Source organism: Ornithodoros turicata, chromosome 2 (assembly GCF_037126465.1).
Source record: "Ornithodoros turicata isolate Travis chromosome 2, ASM3712646v1, whole genome shotgun sequence".
In the NCBI taxonomy this organism is placed as follows: domain Eukaryota; kingdom Metazoa; phylum Arthropoda; class Arachnida; order Ixodida; family Argasidae; genus Ornithodoros; species Ornithodoros turicata.
In genome coordinates, this window is record NC_088202.1 from 12,031,983 (window position 1) to 12,048,063 (window position 16,081).

Sequence of the window (16,081 nt, forward strand, 5' to 3'; positions counted from 1 at the left end):
CATTTTACTTTCTTCATTCCGTACTTCACTGCGGTGGCGCCACAATAAACGCACTATTCGAGATATTTCGCCCTCGTGTTTTTCCCTCTAGACCGGAAATATAAGAGTTTCGTTTTTGCACGTGGTTTTTGGAAAGAGCTTTAGCACAAATGGTTCCATGAAGGAGTGTCACTTTTTAGCTGACGTAAAAAATCATGTAGCTGATGCTGTCACATTTTACTTTCTTCATTCCGTGCATGACTCACTATTCGACACATTTCGCCCTCGTGTTTTCCCCTCTAGATCGGAAGTGTAAGAGCTTCGTTTTTGCACGTGGTTTTTTGAAAGAGCTTTAGGACAAATGTCTTCATGCAGGATTGTCACTTATCAGCTGACGTAAATAATCACGTAGCTGATGCTGTCGTATTTTTTTTTATTCGTTCCGTACACGACTGCTGTTGCGCCACAATAAACCCACTATTCGACAAATTTCGCCCTCGTGTTTTTCTCTCTAGATCGGAAATATAAGTGTTTCGTTTTTGCACGTGGTTTTTGGAAAGAGCTTTAGGACAAATGGTTCCATGCAGGATTGTCGTTTTTCAGCTGACGTAAAAAATAACGTAGCTGTTGCCGGCACATTTTACTTTCTTCATTCCGTACTTGACTGCAGTGGCGCCACTATAAACGCACTATTCGACACATTTCGCCCTCGTGTTTTTCGCTCTAGACCAGAAATATGAGTTTCTTTTTTGCACGTGGTTTTTGGAAAGAGCTTTAGGACAAATGGTTCCATGTAGGATTGTCGTTTTTCAGCTGACGTAAAAAATAACGTAGCTGTTGCCGGCACATTTTACTTTCTTCATTCCGTACTTGACTGCAGTGGCGCCACTATAAACGCACTATTCGACACATTTCGCCCTCGTGTTTTTCGCTCTAGACCAGAAATATGAGTTTCTTTTTTGCACGTGGTTTTTGGAAAGAGCTTTAGGACAAATGGTTCCATGTAGGATTGTCGTTTTTCAGCTGACGTAAAAAATAACGTAGCTGTTGCCGGCACATTTTACTTTCTTCATTCCGTACTTGACTGCAGTGGCGCCACTATAAACGCACTATTCGACACATTTCGCCCTCGTGTTTTTCGCTCTAGACCAGAAATATGAGTTTCTTTTTTGCACGTGGTTTTTGGAAAGAGCTTTAGGACAAATGGTTCCATGTAGGATTGTCGTTTTTCAGCTGACGTAAAAAATAACGTAGCTGTTGCCGGCACATTTTACTTTCTTCATTCCGTACTTGACTGCAGTGGCGCCACTATAAACGCACTATTCGACACATTTCGCCCTCGTGTTTTTCCCTCTAGACCAGAAATATGAGTTTCTTTTTTGCACGTGGTTTTTGGAAAGAGCTTTAGGACAAATGGTTCCATGCAGGATTGTCACATTTCAGCTGACGTAAAAAATCACGTAGCTGATGCCGGCACATTTTACTTTCTTCATTCCGTACTTGACTGCAGTGGCGCCACTATAAACGCACTATTCGACACATTTCGCCCTCGTGTTTTTCCCTCTAGATCGGAAATATAAGAGTTTCGTGTTTGCACGTGGTTTTTGGAAAGCGCTTTAGGACGTATGGTTTCATGCAGGATTGTCGCTTTTGAGCTGACGTAAAAAATAACGTACGTGATGCTGTCACATTTTACTTTCTTCATTCCGTGCATGACTGTGGTGGCGCCACAATAAACGTACTATTCGACACATTTCGCCCTCGTGGTTTTCTCTGTAGATCGGAAATATAAGTGTTTCGTTTTTGCACGTGGTTTTTGGAAAGAGCTTTAGGACAAATGGTTCCATGCAGGATTGTCGTTTTTCAGCTGACGTAAAAAATAACGTAGCTGTTGCCGGCACATTTTACTTTCTTCATTCCGTACTTGACTGCAGTGGCGCCACTATAAACGCACTATTCGACACATTTCGCCCTCGTGTTTTTCCCTCTAGATCGGAAATATAAGAGTTTCGTGTTTGCACGTGGTTTTTGGAAAGCGCTTTAGGACGTATGGTTTCATGCAGGATTGTCGCTTTTGAGCTGACGTAAAAAATAACGTACGTGATGCTGTCATATTTTACTTTCTTCATTCCGTGCATGACTGTGGTGGCGCCACAATAAACGTACTATTCGACACATTTCGCCCTCGTGGTTTTCTCTGTAGATCGGAAATATAAGTGTTTCGTTTTTGCACGTGGTTTTCGGAAACAGCTGTAGAACAAATGGTTCCCATGCAGGATTGTCGCTTTTCAGGTCACGTAAAAAATAATGTAGCTGTTGCTGTCACATTTTACTTTCTTCATTCCGCACGCGACTGCGGTGGCGCCACAACAAACGCACTATTCGAGACATTTCGCCCTCGTGTTTTTCCCTCTAGACCGGAAATATAAGTGTTTCGTTTTTGCACGTGGTTTTTGGAAGGAGCTTTAGGACAAATGGTTCCATGCAGGATTGTCGCTTTTCAGCTGACGTAAGAAATAATGTAGCTGTTGCTGTCACATTTTACTTTCTTCATTCCGTACATGACTGTGGTAGCGCCACAACAAACGCACTATTCGACACATTTCGCCATCGGGTTTTGCTCTCTAAATTTAAAAATAACAAAAGACAATTGAGCTGGTGTGATGACAATATATTTTTCTTTTAATCTAATTAAATAATCATGCATTATGTATAGCCATAAAGAGTTTGCTAATGCTTGCTTTAAGGGTGTACATTTCCTAAGATAAATCATTCACAAGAATGCACACAACGGCTTTGAGCTCATCAAGGCTTTATGTGTGCAGTGCCAACTGATGTTATTACTTTCATTTTAGGAGGCATCTGTTGCAGCTTAAGAAAAGAATACCACCAGTCAGGGGCGCAGTCACGCGGGAAGTTGTCTCGTTATATTGCAGGAGAGTACAGAGTACTGGAGAGAAATAAGCACACAGAATAGAGCGTTAACTGATTAGAATGGCTGAGTGGGCCTGTTAGTACATATACGAAGAAATTGGAGCTGTAAAGACAAGGGGCATAAAGAACACACGTACACAGTACTGGTCCTTTGTCCTTCCTCCAATTTCTTCATATAGCTATGTACCAATAGGTTTACTCAGTCATTACGTTACGAGCACCGGAAGAGTGCTTGGCCGTTTAGTGGAGAGAGCTATGACTCTCTTGACTCTCGGGCCGCCACTCAACGCACCCACTGGCACCACTCGTCCTGTTGCGCCGCGCCTTTCGAAACTGGTCACTGGGTTCGTTCTAGAGCGAATTTGTTGTCGAACTTACGTCCATTGCGCAGAACATAGCAAAGCAAGCAAGGTAGCTGCCGTTGTCACACGTTCATTTCACTTGCAAGTGATCCGGCGAGAAGGGCGGCCTGACCCCATGCTTATGCCGCCTTTGTCGGCGGATGAGCGATATCAATCCTCATGCGCATCGTGAATCCTTCTTGGATCAGTATCTGTTGCATGTTTAAGCTTTTTGGCAGGTATTTTGGAGGGATCGAGTGATCGACCTTCGGAAAAACCAGTGTGTTCTGGCGGCTCGCGCGTGAGAGCAGAGAGCATGAGAAAGCAGCTATGGCTGACGTTGACACCAAGTGAAGTCACGAAGTGTCAAAAGGAGTACGGCTGCTCAGAAACACGGCCGGAGTATGAAGGAAACCAAACTTGTCCAGGAGGTCCCAGACGGGTGCCCTGGGCCTGGGAGGCTCGATTCCTTTATGGTCCTTCACAAAAACTGCGAAGCATAAGCTGAACAGTATACTTGAGCGTTTGTCGTTACCGCAACGTGTTTTTGTATAGCTTCGTGGTTCAATTTTTTGCGAAATTCTGTGAAATGCTCAATATCTCCACCACCATGTGGAAATAAATCATTATTATTATTATTATGAACTTCGTAATTTATGCACATTATCTAATTAGTCCTTTTTTGTGGTCCTTGCTTCTGCATAGCTATTTTGGTAGATAACGAAGTTATAACAAAAAGCAATTGCTCACGCGTAACTTCAGCGCTTGACAACTTCAAACGTGGCGCGTTTAGCCCCCAGTACCAGTCGAGCCTGCCTCTGACAACAGTGTGGCGGGTATGTTAACTCTCCGAAATGTGGTCGTGCTTACTGTCTTTTCTAGTGGTTGGTCCAATGATTATGCACACACGTCGCCTTCTTTTGCGTTTTGAAGTTATAGGTCTTGCTTATTCACCTGTTCATCTATACGACATCTCTATCGAACTTTGTTTACCATCAAACAATGTGTCAGTAGCCTTATATTAAAAATACAACAACCTGCACAATCAAGCTCGTTGACGTTTACGGGGGGCCGTGTAGTTTGCGGAATCAAATCGTATTGGCACGGCGTGGCAAACAAGAAGAAAATGAGGGAGAGAAAGGACGAACAAAGAGAGAGGGGTGTGTTACAGAAACAGAACTGTGCAAGTGGTACGTCTGCATGCTTGATCAAACGCTGGAAAGTGTTGAGAATGCACCATGAGGTCGCTGTTATTGGTTGGCATATTAGTCTCAGCACGTGTCATAACCCATAACCTGGGTTAAGTGATTACTGACAGCTGCGGCGTTTTTATTCCTTTTTATTTTTTATTTTTTCAACAATAACAGGTACGTTACACCGAGGGCTAGGATGACAACTTTTATGCACCTGCCTTCAGAAGGGTGTCTATTGCCTGTTCGACTGTCTATACGCAGTACAGTGCTGATTGAACGACAAGGTGGTACGCCCCTACATTCCGCCAGCAACCCCCTCCCCCCCCCCCCCCAAAAAAAATAATGAAAGTCCTTGGAAAATTCCTGATCTCACACACCACGGGAGGTCTGGATATGGGGAGAAAGCGAAATGTCTGGGGAAGTATTTTGGGCTAAATGTTCGCAATGAATCGGGTCGCGCACCAAAAGCCGACGGGCTGGCTTTGCGCCTGCGGATATACCAGCGTAATCCGCGGAGGCAGTGTGGATCTACCGCACATTACGCGCAACCCGCGATGACAACAAACGAACGTATCTGCGAACAACAAACTTGCCTGGGTATCCGCGGTTATTCGCCGATATACCCGCACTCCCACTCATTTATAATGAGCACGACAGCTTGGCAACGAGCTCAGAAGCGAATTTTGCGATTGCTCAAAACACTGCTGTGATGACAACAAGTTTGAAGTATCTACTGACAAATAAATGCGGGAGAGAGGGAGAAGATGGGAGAAAAGATAGGAAATTTCACCGAGTGCTTCTTGCTTTTATGCATGCATGAAATTCAGAATGAATCAAGTAAGTTGGTGTTCATTTTTATTGTTTAATCTCTATGCTGGGAACTATGCTGTCACGAGTGAGCTCTGGTCACGCATACTTTCTATACTGTACCCATATTGTGTTTTATCAACCATGAATACTACTTATTCGGGAAAAAGCTTCACACAAGGTGTCCCAAAAACCAAATCCACAATAAACTGAGCTCCAGCCAGCCGCACTTCAAGCTGAGTCACGAAACTTGGTACCTATCTAGGAAACCATTGCCACACTCAATTCTTAATTTGATTTTGATTTTTTGAGGATCTGGGGCACATTCTTCTTCATTGCTGACAGTACCAACCTTCCCGAACCGCACTCTCCGAGTCTCTTCGTCAGCTGGACTCTCGCCCCTTCTCCCTATCGAAATTGCTTGGTCCCTGGCCCAATCCAGACCAGCAACGCTCTGCGCTCAAAGCTCTTTTGACATTTCTGTACACAATCGGACTTCGATCGTTATTGTGAAGGAACTCGTTATTTTATTCCCCACATTCCCACCAGCAATGGGGTAGAGTATCGCCTCTGGCGATGAACCTCCCCACTCTCCAAAGTTAAAAATAAAGTTGTTAGTTGTTTAATTTGATTTTCAAAACGTAGTAGAACCATTGCAGCTCCGCAGAGAAACACGGAGAAGCACACGCTTGCTGAAGCGTAGACAGTATGATATATTTTCTTGAGCATGAATTTGCGGCATAGGAACAGAGACACAAATACAACCGGAGAGGACTTTTGATTTGTGTTTCTCTCCCTACCACCCTCTAGTCATGCTGAAGCAAAATGATAGCGCCCACCAGCTCGCTTGTTTGATTTATGAAAGTTTTGGGTATATTTCGGTTCAGTTACGGTTCGTTTCGGCGGTTGAGGAGAGACAGAACAATAGAAAAGACAACGAAACCGAAAGTGAAGCAATATGGCTCAGGCGAGCACAGCGCCGTCAAGTCCAGTGGAGACAATTTAAAAGATTTGAAAATTGGACGAAAGACACAGGATGTTGGGAAGCCTTTCTGAAAGAGGTGCTAAATTTGTAACATTATCGTACCTGTGACTCCAGTTCGAAATCTGCCCTTCATCAAAAAGGAGGAGATGAGACCTTGATGATCTTGTTTACTGGAACAGAAGAGCAACACGGGCAACACTGTATCACACTAATTTATGGCCGAATCCAAAGCCATCATAAAGCCGTAGCCATGCGCATTTTTTGTTCTTTGGTTGTTTGCGTGGAAAGAAATGCACAAGTTGATTCTGAAGCGAAATTCAGGAGAGTGTTCTGTAATGGCGTCAGCTGAAGATTCGTCGGTGCCAAAGAAGACATTAAGTGACTTAAAAGTAGTTGAATTGAGAAACGAGCTTGAGAAGCGTGGACTCGAGAAAACTGGATGCAAAGCTACGCTTGTAGAGCGGTTGTCCAAGGTAAGTGAAGAGATGACGTGAACCGCTGAAAATGGCGTTAGGCTTAGTTGGTTTTACGATGCCATTGTGGGCTACAGTGCAGACAGCGTATGCAGCTTTTGCGTACAATTTGGGGAACCAGCTCAGACGCTTGAAATGCTCAGTATTCAGTTAGTTCCCCTGAAAAACACATGGACAATTTCCGACATCAACATTTTTGTTTTCGTCGATTACATACGGATATCGCCGAGTCTGCAAGGCGTTTGCTCCGAGCGTTTTAGCATTTGTTGGCGTGAGCTCGGGTACCATTTGCGCGTTTGCGGAACCGAATTACCGGAATCGGACTTCCTAGCGCGGGCGTTGAACGTGGCAGACGTTCGTTCGTTGCATTCGGACATATTCTCAAGCTGTTGCCGATGTCTGGAGTTTACTGTGCCCCTGTGATTTGTTACATAATTAAAGAACGCGAAAGAGACACGAAGCAGATTGTGCCGAGAGCATACGCCACTGGTTCCCTATTCTGGGTCTTTTTTTTTTTTCCTGTCCCTAAAGGTTCGTACGCATGTGTCGTGTACACGGGCGAGGAACAATGTTTTACACCAAAAATTATCCCGTTATTTGGCATTCACTTATACTTCGAAACAGGACTTTGGGCAGTATTTATCCGGGGTGTTGGAACTCAGTGTGACACACCCGTATCTGTTTGCTACTACCATGCATGTTCACATAAGAAAATTTTGGACGGTGCACAAGTGTGCTCGAATAATCCCTGCTTTAAAACTGCATTTGCCTATGGCAGGCCTTGTGAACAAGAAAAGAGTGGAGCTTGTTGTTGAACGCTAGAAGCTTGCCTGAAATGTTGGCTCTTGTGAACGTCATGCCCACATTTGTGAAATGAGTGGTCTAACTGCTCTGGTATTGAATAGGAGAAAATCAGGATGAGTATAATGGCCATTAATGCTTTCATCCACGTCACATTGTGACGTGGCCATGGCATGCTAGTAAGCTCCTCCCACTGGTGGTCACTTTTCGTACCAGCGGCATTGAAGGATGACAAAGTGCATTATTTTTCAATGCGACAACCATAGCTTTTATAAAAGAAAATGTGAGAACGACAATGATGAAGTGTCTTCGGAATAAAAGAATGGTATGGATGTGACCGGATTTCAAAACACCATTCAAGGCTTCGTTTTCGAGCATTTGCTATATAATCTCGGCAGCTGCGCTGAAAAGGTGACCACCACCATAGCGGCCAAACGCGCTCGTTTGACGTCATGTGACGTCATAACATCCTCTATATTTTTTAGTGGTGGTAAAGCCATCAAAGGCAGACACTGTCTTCTCTCATGATGGTTTCCTCTACCTTTACATAGTAAGCTCACTGTTCTTGCACGTACAGGTTCTTGAAGAAGATGGAGAAGATCCGGAGACATATGAGTTTGAGCTGACCGCTGATTCGACTCCAAGCAAGGCTAACAGTGAGTTTCAATTCTCTCAAATGTGGAACCACTAGAAGGCCTGGGACTCTGTTTGTCTTGGGAAAATCAGATTTTGTGTCTTGAAATAGAAAATCACAAACATAATTGCGAAAGCCCCAGATGAATGAAGGCTGCTGAAATGTGTCAATTTCCTTTCTGCTTGGTCATGAACACACCCACTTCACCACGAATCTTACTCCCGCGTTTAACTTAAAGGGGCTGTAAACAGGTACAGAAGGTGCACATTTCTTTGTGTTATATTATTGAAACTTGTGCAGTGAAAACTCCTTGCAATTACTAACGTTCAAAAACAAAAGGCGCTTGCATACGGATGAAATATTCACTGCACTCTTTCGCATTTTAGCTCCGCCCCGCGCTCTAACTTTACGTCATTTTGACGTAACGCTTTCCTCACCAATTACGATCGAGTGTTCCACGTATGATTTTATTTCAAATGCGGAATTGAACTAGATGAACGTGAATCCTCTTCTATTCAAAATCTATACAGTTACAGCCTCAAACTGAAAAAGAAATGCGTTTAATTTAGGTATCATACGCGCACTACGTTTTCTGGGCAGTAGCACGCAGCACAGCACGAGCGCGAATGAATATCCGGGACTACAGTTCCGGAATCTTAGGTAGGTGCGCGATGGAACATCTTCGTCATCTTCGAATGGTTCCGACAACTGGGGTGCCGTACTTTGGTTTGAGCCACGCAGCATTGCGTCACCAGCTCGCGTGGTACAGTGGATAGCGTGCTGGCCATGTCACGTCGTGACTGGGAAGAACTCGGGTTCGAATCGCGTCATGTCACAGCAGCCCTACTGTTGACATTTGCGCCAGCCGGGGATGTTGAAGATGTCATGACGTTGAATTTCGGAACCCCGGAGCGCAAAACGTCGTTTCACACAAACAAACTGAGCGCTCCGACTCACAGCTGATAACGAAGTATGTTTATTGGCTGGTAATTTGAAACGTCATGTGCGCAGGTCGGCCCCCGGATTGGACGGCAAAACGCTACGTAGCCGTGTGACGTATGCGTGGCGGAGAGAGGCTCCCTGGTTACTCATCTTTGAAAACAGTTATATGGGTCAATCAGCTGGCAAGAGCCAAACGAAATGTATATTTGGGTATTAAGATCTGCGTTCTTTCATGGGTATCATTATTTCAGAAATGTTTGGTGGCCTGTTTACGGCCCCTTTAAGGAAGAACAGTAACGAATGGAGTTTGTTATTACTGACAGAGTTACGCTGCTGGAGAAATTATACTGCATCTCCAGAAGGTGCTTCCTTATACATATTTACAAGTCCCAGCCGTTGCTACACACTTGTACGCACATGTTCTACATGCAGCCAAAGATTCTGGGCCGTTTCACCCCCCTTATAGGTAGGCTGTACGGATTTATAAAAAAAAAGTACTTCGGCAAAATATGAAGCGATGTGGAGCTATAAAAAAAAATGCATTTGCGGGTTCCAGTAATCGAAAAATGAGCCAGAAAAGCTATTGCTTGACTGGTTGAATCGTTTCCTTTTTTGGAGATTACCTCAATTCACGGGACATCAACCCCTTCAACAAGGAAGGGTGGCTGTGTTAAACCAAATCCATCGTGCAGCTGTCTTTCACGAAACACCTGGCGAAGCAACGCACGATGCGCCCGTGTGATGCAGTGATCTCTGTCCTGGCCTAGAGATAATTTGCCATACGGTCACTGAATAGGGTACCTTATTTAGTGACAGTATTTGACACGAGGGCATTTTGAGGCCATTTCCCAGGTCTTCTTGGAAAATGTCCAGTGCCTAGGGTATTTCTTTTTCTGTGAATAGTGTTTTCCCTTCAAAGTAGACATAGAAAGACAGATGGCGTACAAATTGATTTCATCAAAGGGCAACTTTATATTGCAACACTGACAGCATGATTGGACGCAAGTGAAAGCTGCCTAACTATTATGTAGAGGAATACCAGGATTCCAATGTTTACGTCACCAGGTGATCGGGTCGTAGATGTCTTCGTCTGCAAGTTCTGCAGCATGACAGTGAGCGTTTTCGTGAGGCAGCATCTCATTCGTTTTTGAATGTCTCGTTTCACAGCTGTAGCTTTTTCTCCGAACTTTGGATATTAACGGAGATGTGGTAAATAGAAGACGAAAAACCCTGAATTGTCGGAAAATAATAAACACTGAAAAATATCGCCCCCCCAATATGCCAAAAACTGAGCTCCCAGAACCCACCGCCACCTGTCGCAGTGCAATGTGATTTGGCTAGCCATCGCAACCAATAGGGAAAAAAAATAAGGCACGCTGCTCTTAGGCTGAACGTGACTATAGATTGCCTTATCTTAGCTTCCGGCTTTAATGTAGCTGCCAGTTGTGAGCTGACAAGACAATATTTGATTATCCACTGGTAGCACACTCATTGCTGTGATAGAGCGAAACAAACTACTCAGCTCGTTGGTGTATTAGGTTTATGATGTTCGAGTGTGGTGACAGAAACACAGATAAGGGTAGACAAAAATGAACATTCACTACAACCAAGAATTTGTTTAACATAGATCCAGTAGTTATACGATGGAGATTGCTCCCCCCCCCTTCCAGTCCTGTCGTCTCCACTCACCAAGGAACAAGAGCCGAAAACATGATGCAACACTGCCATAACCATGACGGTTTTAGCATGTGTTGGGAGGTGTGCAGTCTGTTGCAGTGAGCAGAGGTGCCACAGAGCCTTTTGGGTGTCATGTCCCTATCCTGAGCACTTTTTTGTTGAAAAAAAAAATTCATTCTGCTGTTGAACCATTTTGGAGCAGAATTTTTTTATTAGTAATAGTCTGGGATCAGTTCCAAGATGATGGAAAAATGTCTGTTCATTTCCGGTTCAGGAACAAACTGCGGTACAGTTTATTCACACCTTGCCAAAAATATTACTCATGGTACGTCGACTAGACAGTGTACGCCAGTCAGCGTAACTGTGTTAGCCATAAGTTTATTTTTATTTTAAGACGATGATTGGAGAGTTTCATTGCCAAGGCCAATATCTCTACCTCAAACTCAAATCGTGTCGTAGTTTGCACTGACCTTCGACCGCATCATAGAGGGCCACACAGATAAAGAAATGATGGTATTTATCATAAAATGAAAAAATATATAGAGTGCAGGAGTGATGTACATAGCGATTGTGGAGCTGCACTGTGTGTACAGAATTCATTACTGAAAAACCCCACTTCACACACCAAGAGAAATACATAAGCTGCCTTTCAAAGCGGGTACTGAAAATACATTTAATAAATTAATAGAAATATATAGCCTTTCATAAACTATGGTGACTGTGTTCAGGAGTGCTGAAATGACATCGTAAAAGCTCACTCAGCAGTGTCATTTGGGGAGAGAATTGCATACACATGGCAATGCTCAACACAGGTACACTAGAGTGCATGCTTTGCCTGGCACAAGAGCACGAAGCGTGTGGGGAAAGAAGGGGTTTCGACGGGACAGTATCCGTCGTGTTGCAACAGGACCGTTGACTGGCAGAGCATTGGTAGAGTTAGACTGGGTAGATGCGGAATGTAGACATTCGTTGTCAAGTTTGCGTACAGATGTGCTACGGCACATGAGCAGGAAGTATGTCTTTTGTGTTAATCATGCTATTTCTACACCTAGGCGATCATAGATAGTTAACAACGTGCACAGTAGTTGCAAAGTAGTTTTAACTAGGGTGGCTGTGATGTAGCTACGCTAGTAGTTGATGCTACAATTTGATGCAGTAGTTAAACCACTAAAAAGTAGTTACAGCACATCTCTGACTACTCCCCTATCACTGTTGCTGTTAATGGTTTTGCTTGTGTTCAGTCACATGCCTACCTTCTGAAAAATACTCGTACATGTGAGACAAGTAACAGAAAAGTATTCGAGTTACAACTACAAAGGGTACAGAAAAAGTATCTAGATAGAGGTACTCAGATACTTAACGACCCTGCATGTTGGACAATGCAGGATTTTCTGTTTGCCACCTTGCTACACCTCTTGTCCCCATTTACAGGAAAAGCTTGGAGCAACAGCATCTAGGGTTTAGCAGCATCCACGCAATGTTTACAGGATGGTTCAGGTGGTTAGGCTATGCTTATTTTCGATGACTGCACAGAAGCTTAAACAACCATACACTCGCAGTTTGAAAGAAGGTCGCTGTTATAGACGATTTGGATCGTGGTTTCTCCAGCAAAAGTTTGAAGGCATTTTTTTTTAATGGGGCAATCTGGAACTCTTCATGCGTGGACACAGCCATTCCCATTCAGAAATAGAGGCCCTGAGAGATGTCACAAAGCAGTTTGACACAGTTTTTTGCAGTTTTGCACTCTACAAGTTTCCTGTAAAATCGAAGTTTGCAAGAGAAGCAGTAAATTTGTGTTCCTGCCAGTATTCTTTAAAACTATGTTTGCTGCTTCACTGTGCTCAATTCACTATGGTTCATTTCTGCAGTGAATGGAACTCCTGATAAGTAATAGATTTTCCTGGTTCCTTCAGGTTCTGCTCTAAAAGACTTCACTATATTATGGTACTGCGGATCCAAAGTTGTGACGTGCATTGACGAGCACTCCTTGTCACTCGAATGCTAAATAAATGCGTGAAAGCAGGAGGAACTATGTCACTGCACTTACTTCCGTTTCAGTCTTTTTTCAATCAGGGACTGCTTTTGCGATGAAGTCGTTGAGTTTGACAAGAGTTATGTCCTCCGGAAGTGCACTTCATAATTTAGTAGATGGAGTTATTACTCTTTTGACTTCGGAGTAGCTATTTAATGTGCCCAGTGTTGGAGTGAATTTTCACAGTATGCAGCGCATTGCAAAGCTTTGAGCGCAGCTGGACTAGATTAATGTGGACACATTTCCATTTGGATTCTTTTGAAGACCCACGAATGTTGTGGTTTGCAGTCAATGAAGTACCTTGTAGTGAAGCTTTAAAATGACAAGCTTTTGATATGATTGCTGTGGAACTGGGAGCTCAGTGGTGCTATGGAGGGCAGACACATGTTTCAGTACTGCGTAAAGTGGCATTTTTGTGTTCTGCACGTGCAATGTGTTCAGATTATGACCTGCATGTGGTACACTTCAAAGGTAACGTGGTGGAAGAAAACAGTGGCGGACAAGGGTCTGTAGAAGAAATGGAGGAGGCAGAGGAGGAAGAGGAGAAGGTGAGCATCACAGAAATGCTGCTTTTCTTTTTCTGCAGCGTTGCTATAAATATATTGCTCCTATATATACTGCTAAAAAGTAACAAAAATGGTACTCTCAAAGACAGCTTGACGTTTATTATTTGAAGGGAAACAGCTCTTGAATCACGAAATTAAATACTCAGGAATAACTTCGCAGATGACTGAATGCGCGATTCGCAAAAATTAATACATTGCAAATAAAACGTTTACAGTATCTCAGAAGCTCCCGTGTGTTCAAGCTTCAGTGAAGCTTCAATATCCTGCTGTTTCTGTGGGGACTCTTCCTAGCATTACCTGCATGCCAGTGTGAAATGCATCTACAGAGCATAGTACATGTACGCTGTTACCCCCATAGGACGAGTCTATTGACCCTGATGCTCTTCAGCTGTCGATAGAAGATGAAGAGAAGCTGCTGAATGAAGAGGTAATTTTAGTTGCATCTTTGCTTTCATACTTTTAAAAAAACTATTTTCATGATGATTGACGGTTCAGTTCAGGGACCGACTTTCACGAGCGAACCACTTCCCCAACCATTTCATTTCGAATGCCACCCAACCCATTTTGAACCACTTCATGAGTGTCACCTTTTGTGTTGTAACAAAGTGCGTGTGACGTCTTTATTGCACGATCTGGGACGAGTGACATGATGAGGGGGTGGTTGTGAAATGGATGGGTTATGTCTACGGGATCGACTTTTCGGAGTTTTCAATCCGCAAAATTTTGGACGAGTTGGGGGGTGGGAGCTTATCGGAGACATGGAAAAAATTAGGGATGTGCCAACTGAATCCATGAATCCACGAATCCTAGGCAGGAATTCGAGATCCGCGAATCGAATCCACCAACCGCGTTTTTTTTTTTTTTTTAAATGGGCACCTCCGGAATCCGCCGAAAGCCTCATTGGCCGACACGTGTTTTCTTGTTTGTTTGTTTACATCCTCTGGGCTGAAAGAGTTTGGGCAGGAACTGTTACATTACAAGTTCAAAAGTAAACTGGTTTTGCTTTTGATTATTGCTTAGTTTTATGGAAAAATTCAGACTCGAGAATTCATGCATTTCTTGTAGTCGACGAAAACGTGTTAAATAAATTACGTTTAGGAACTATATGGGTATATTTTCTCCTGAAACTCAAGCATTATTTAATTTATTATTAAATAAAATATTTAATTTATTTTTAATTAAACAAAGGAATCATATTCTGCTTCAAAGCAGTTTTTGCTAGGAGTGTTTCTTTTTTCTGGCTTTCTCATCTTTTTAAAGAAAGGATTCAAAATATTTGAGATTCGTAAGATTCGTGGATTCGTAGAACCTTCCTCGGATTCGGATTAGAAAAAAATTGGATTTGTCCTATCTCTAGGAAAAATATACAGAGTGGATTTCTCAGAGTTTAGTGTTGCAGTGAAGAGCGGGTAACGCCACAAAATTGAAAGGATAACTTCACCAGATGTTACTTTGAGTACAGTTGCTTTATTTGGCCTGCTTGCAGCATAGTTAAAGCGCCCATTTACTAGTGAGTTAACAGGAGTTGAAGGGTACCGACTAGCTGGTGCATAACAGGGAAGAGGATGAAACCCAGTAGTGGAGGTAGAGAACTAATTCTTCCTGCAGTCGACGACACCTCGAATTCAGGATGCCCTCGTGTGGTCTTCTGGGATCTTCCGTTTTCCTTGTAATGTGGATGCTGTCTGCCTGGCAGACATTTGAAACGATGGAAATTGTTGTTCTGAGGCTGGAACACAGGAGAATGTGGGTTTGAGTCCTACAGCCTGCTAACCTTTTCAGTGACTTCCTTCCTTCCTTCCTTCATTATGTTGAATTGTTAAAGCTCTGTTTACTGAGTGAGATTCTGACTAGCTTCGAGAGTATGACATAGTTAGGATCTGTTCACCTCAAAGCGTAGTGCAACACCCCAGAAAATGGTTAGTGGAGGCTTCTAGGACTTGACCTAGTTCCTGTTTTCAGGTGTGCTCAGTTGACAGTGCCCATATGAGGCATTTGCTTCTGAGCTGTGAATGACCGAGTCTGTGGATACCCAGCATGCCACCATTCTTGCCCTGAAGAAATTCCTAGTTTTTTTTTTTACACATCTGAAATGTCAAAAAAATAACTGCGAGTGTTTATCAGAGCTAGTTGGATAAAACCGTAAAGACTCAATCCTGGTTGTGTCCTGCGTTAAAATTGAGCTCTGCATTCAAAATGCTGAGTTTTTTTCTTTAACTGAGCTACAAACGTGTATGTTGATGATCTTGTTGTCTGGTTTCAGGAGGAGACCTACGAGAAAGCAAGAGGTGAGATAGTTCACACATTTGGTTCACCTTCTTTTTATGATGGGCATCAGAAGGGTCTTTTGTGCGCTCTCTTCGTGGCTGTCGATGTGGATCTGCCAAAATACTACGATGAAATGTGACTGAAACCTGCTCGTTCAAGACCGTCGGGGATAATCCAGCACAAAGTCCCAAGTTCGGGAGCTCGTTCGAACAAAGCCAAGCACTTCACTGAAGAAGAACCAATGATGCTGAAGGGGTTGGGTTTAGTTACCCCGTTTCGATGTGGTTTAGTGCCCGCGTCACTTCTTTTGCCCTTAATGCAGGAAAGAGGATGGTCGTGGAATACCAGTGCAAGTACACAACATGCGGGGTCTTCTGCATCACCTCAGACGCTGGGAATACCACCAGCGAGCTTCGCGTCACCCTGGCATGTGGCGTCCTTTTTCTTTC

At 43.5% G+C, this 16,081-nt stretch overlaps 1 protein-coding gene across 3 annotated transcripts in view; it reads left to right on the forward strand.

Moving 5' to 3' along the window:
* The first annotated feature begins 6,505 nt into the window (after positions 1–6,505).
* The window catches only part of LOC135385203 (scaffold attachment factor B2-like), a 42,069-nt gene continuing 32,493 nt past the window's right edge, over positions 6,506–16,081 (forward strand). For all 3 annotated transcript variants that reach the window (XM_064614401.1, XM_064614402.1, XM_064614403.1), the window contains exons 1-5: positions 6,506–6,712; positions 8,091–8,169; positions 13,270–13,346; positions 13,723–13,791; positions 15,628–15,652. In XM_064614401.1, coding sequence (XP_064470471.1) covers positions 6,530–6,712; positions 8,091–8,169; positions 13,270–13,346; positions 13,723–13,791; positions 15,628–15,652 — 433 coding nt within the window. In that variant the 5' untranslated portion in view covers positions 6,506–6,529. The remainder of the gene's footprint in view (positions 6,713–8,090; positions 8,170–13,269; positions 13,347–13,722; positions 13,792–15,627; positions 15,653–16,081) is intronic.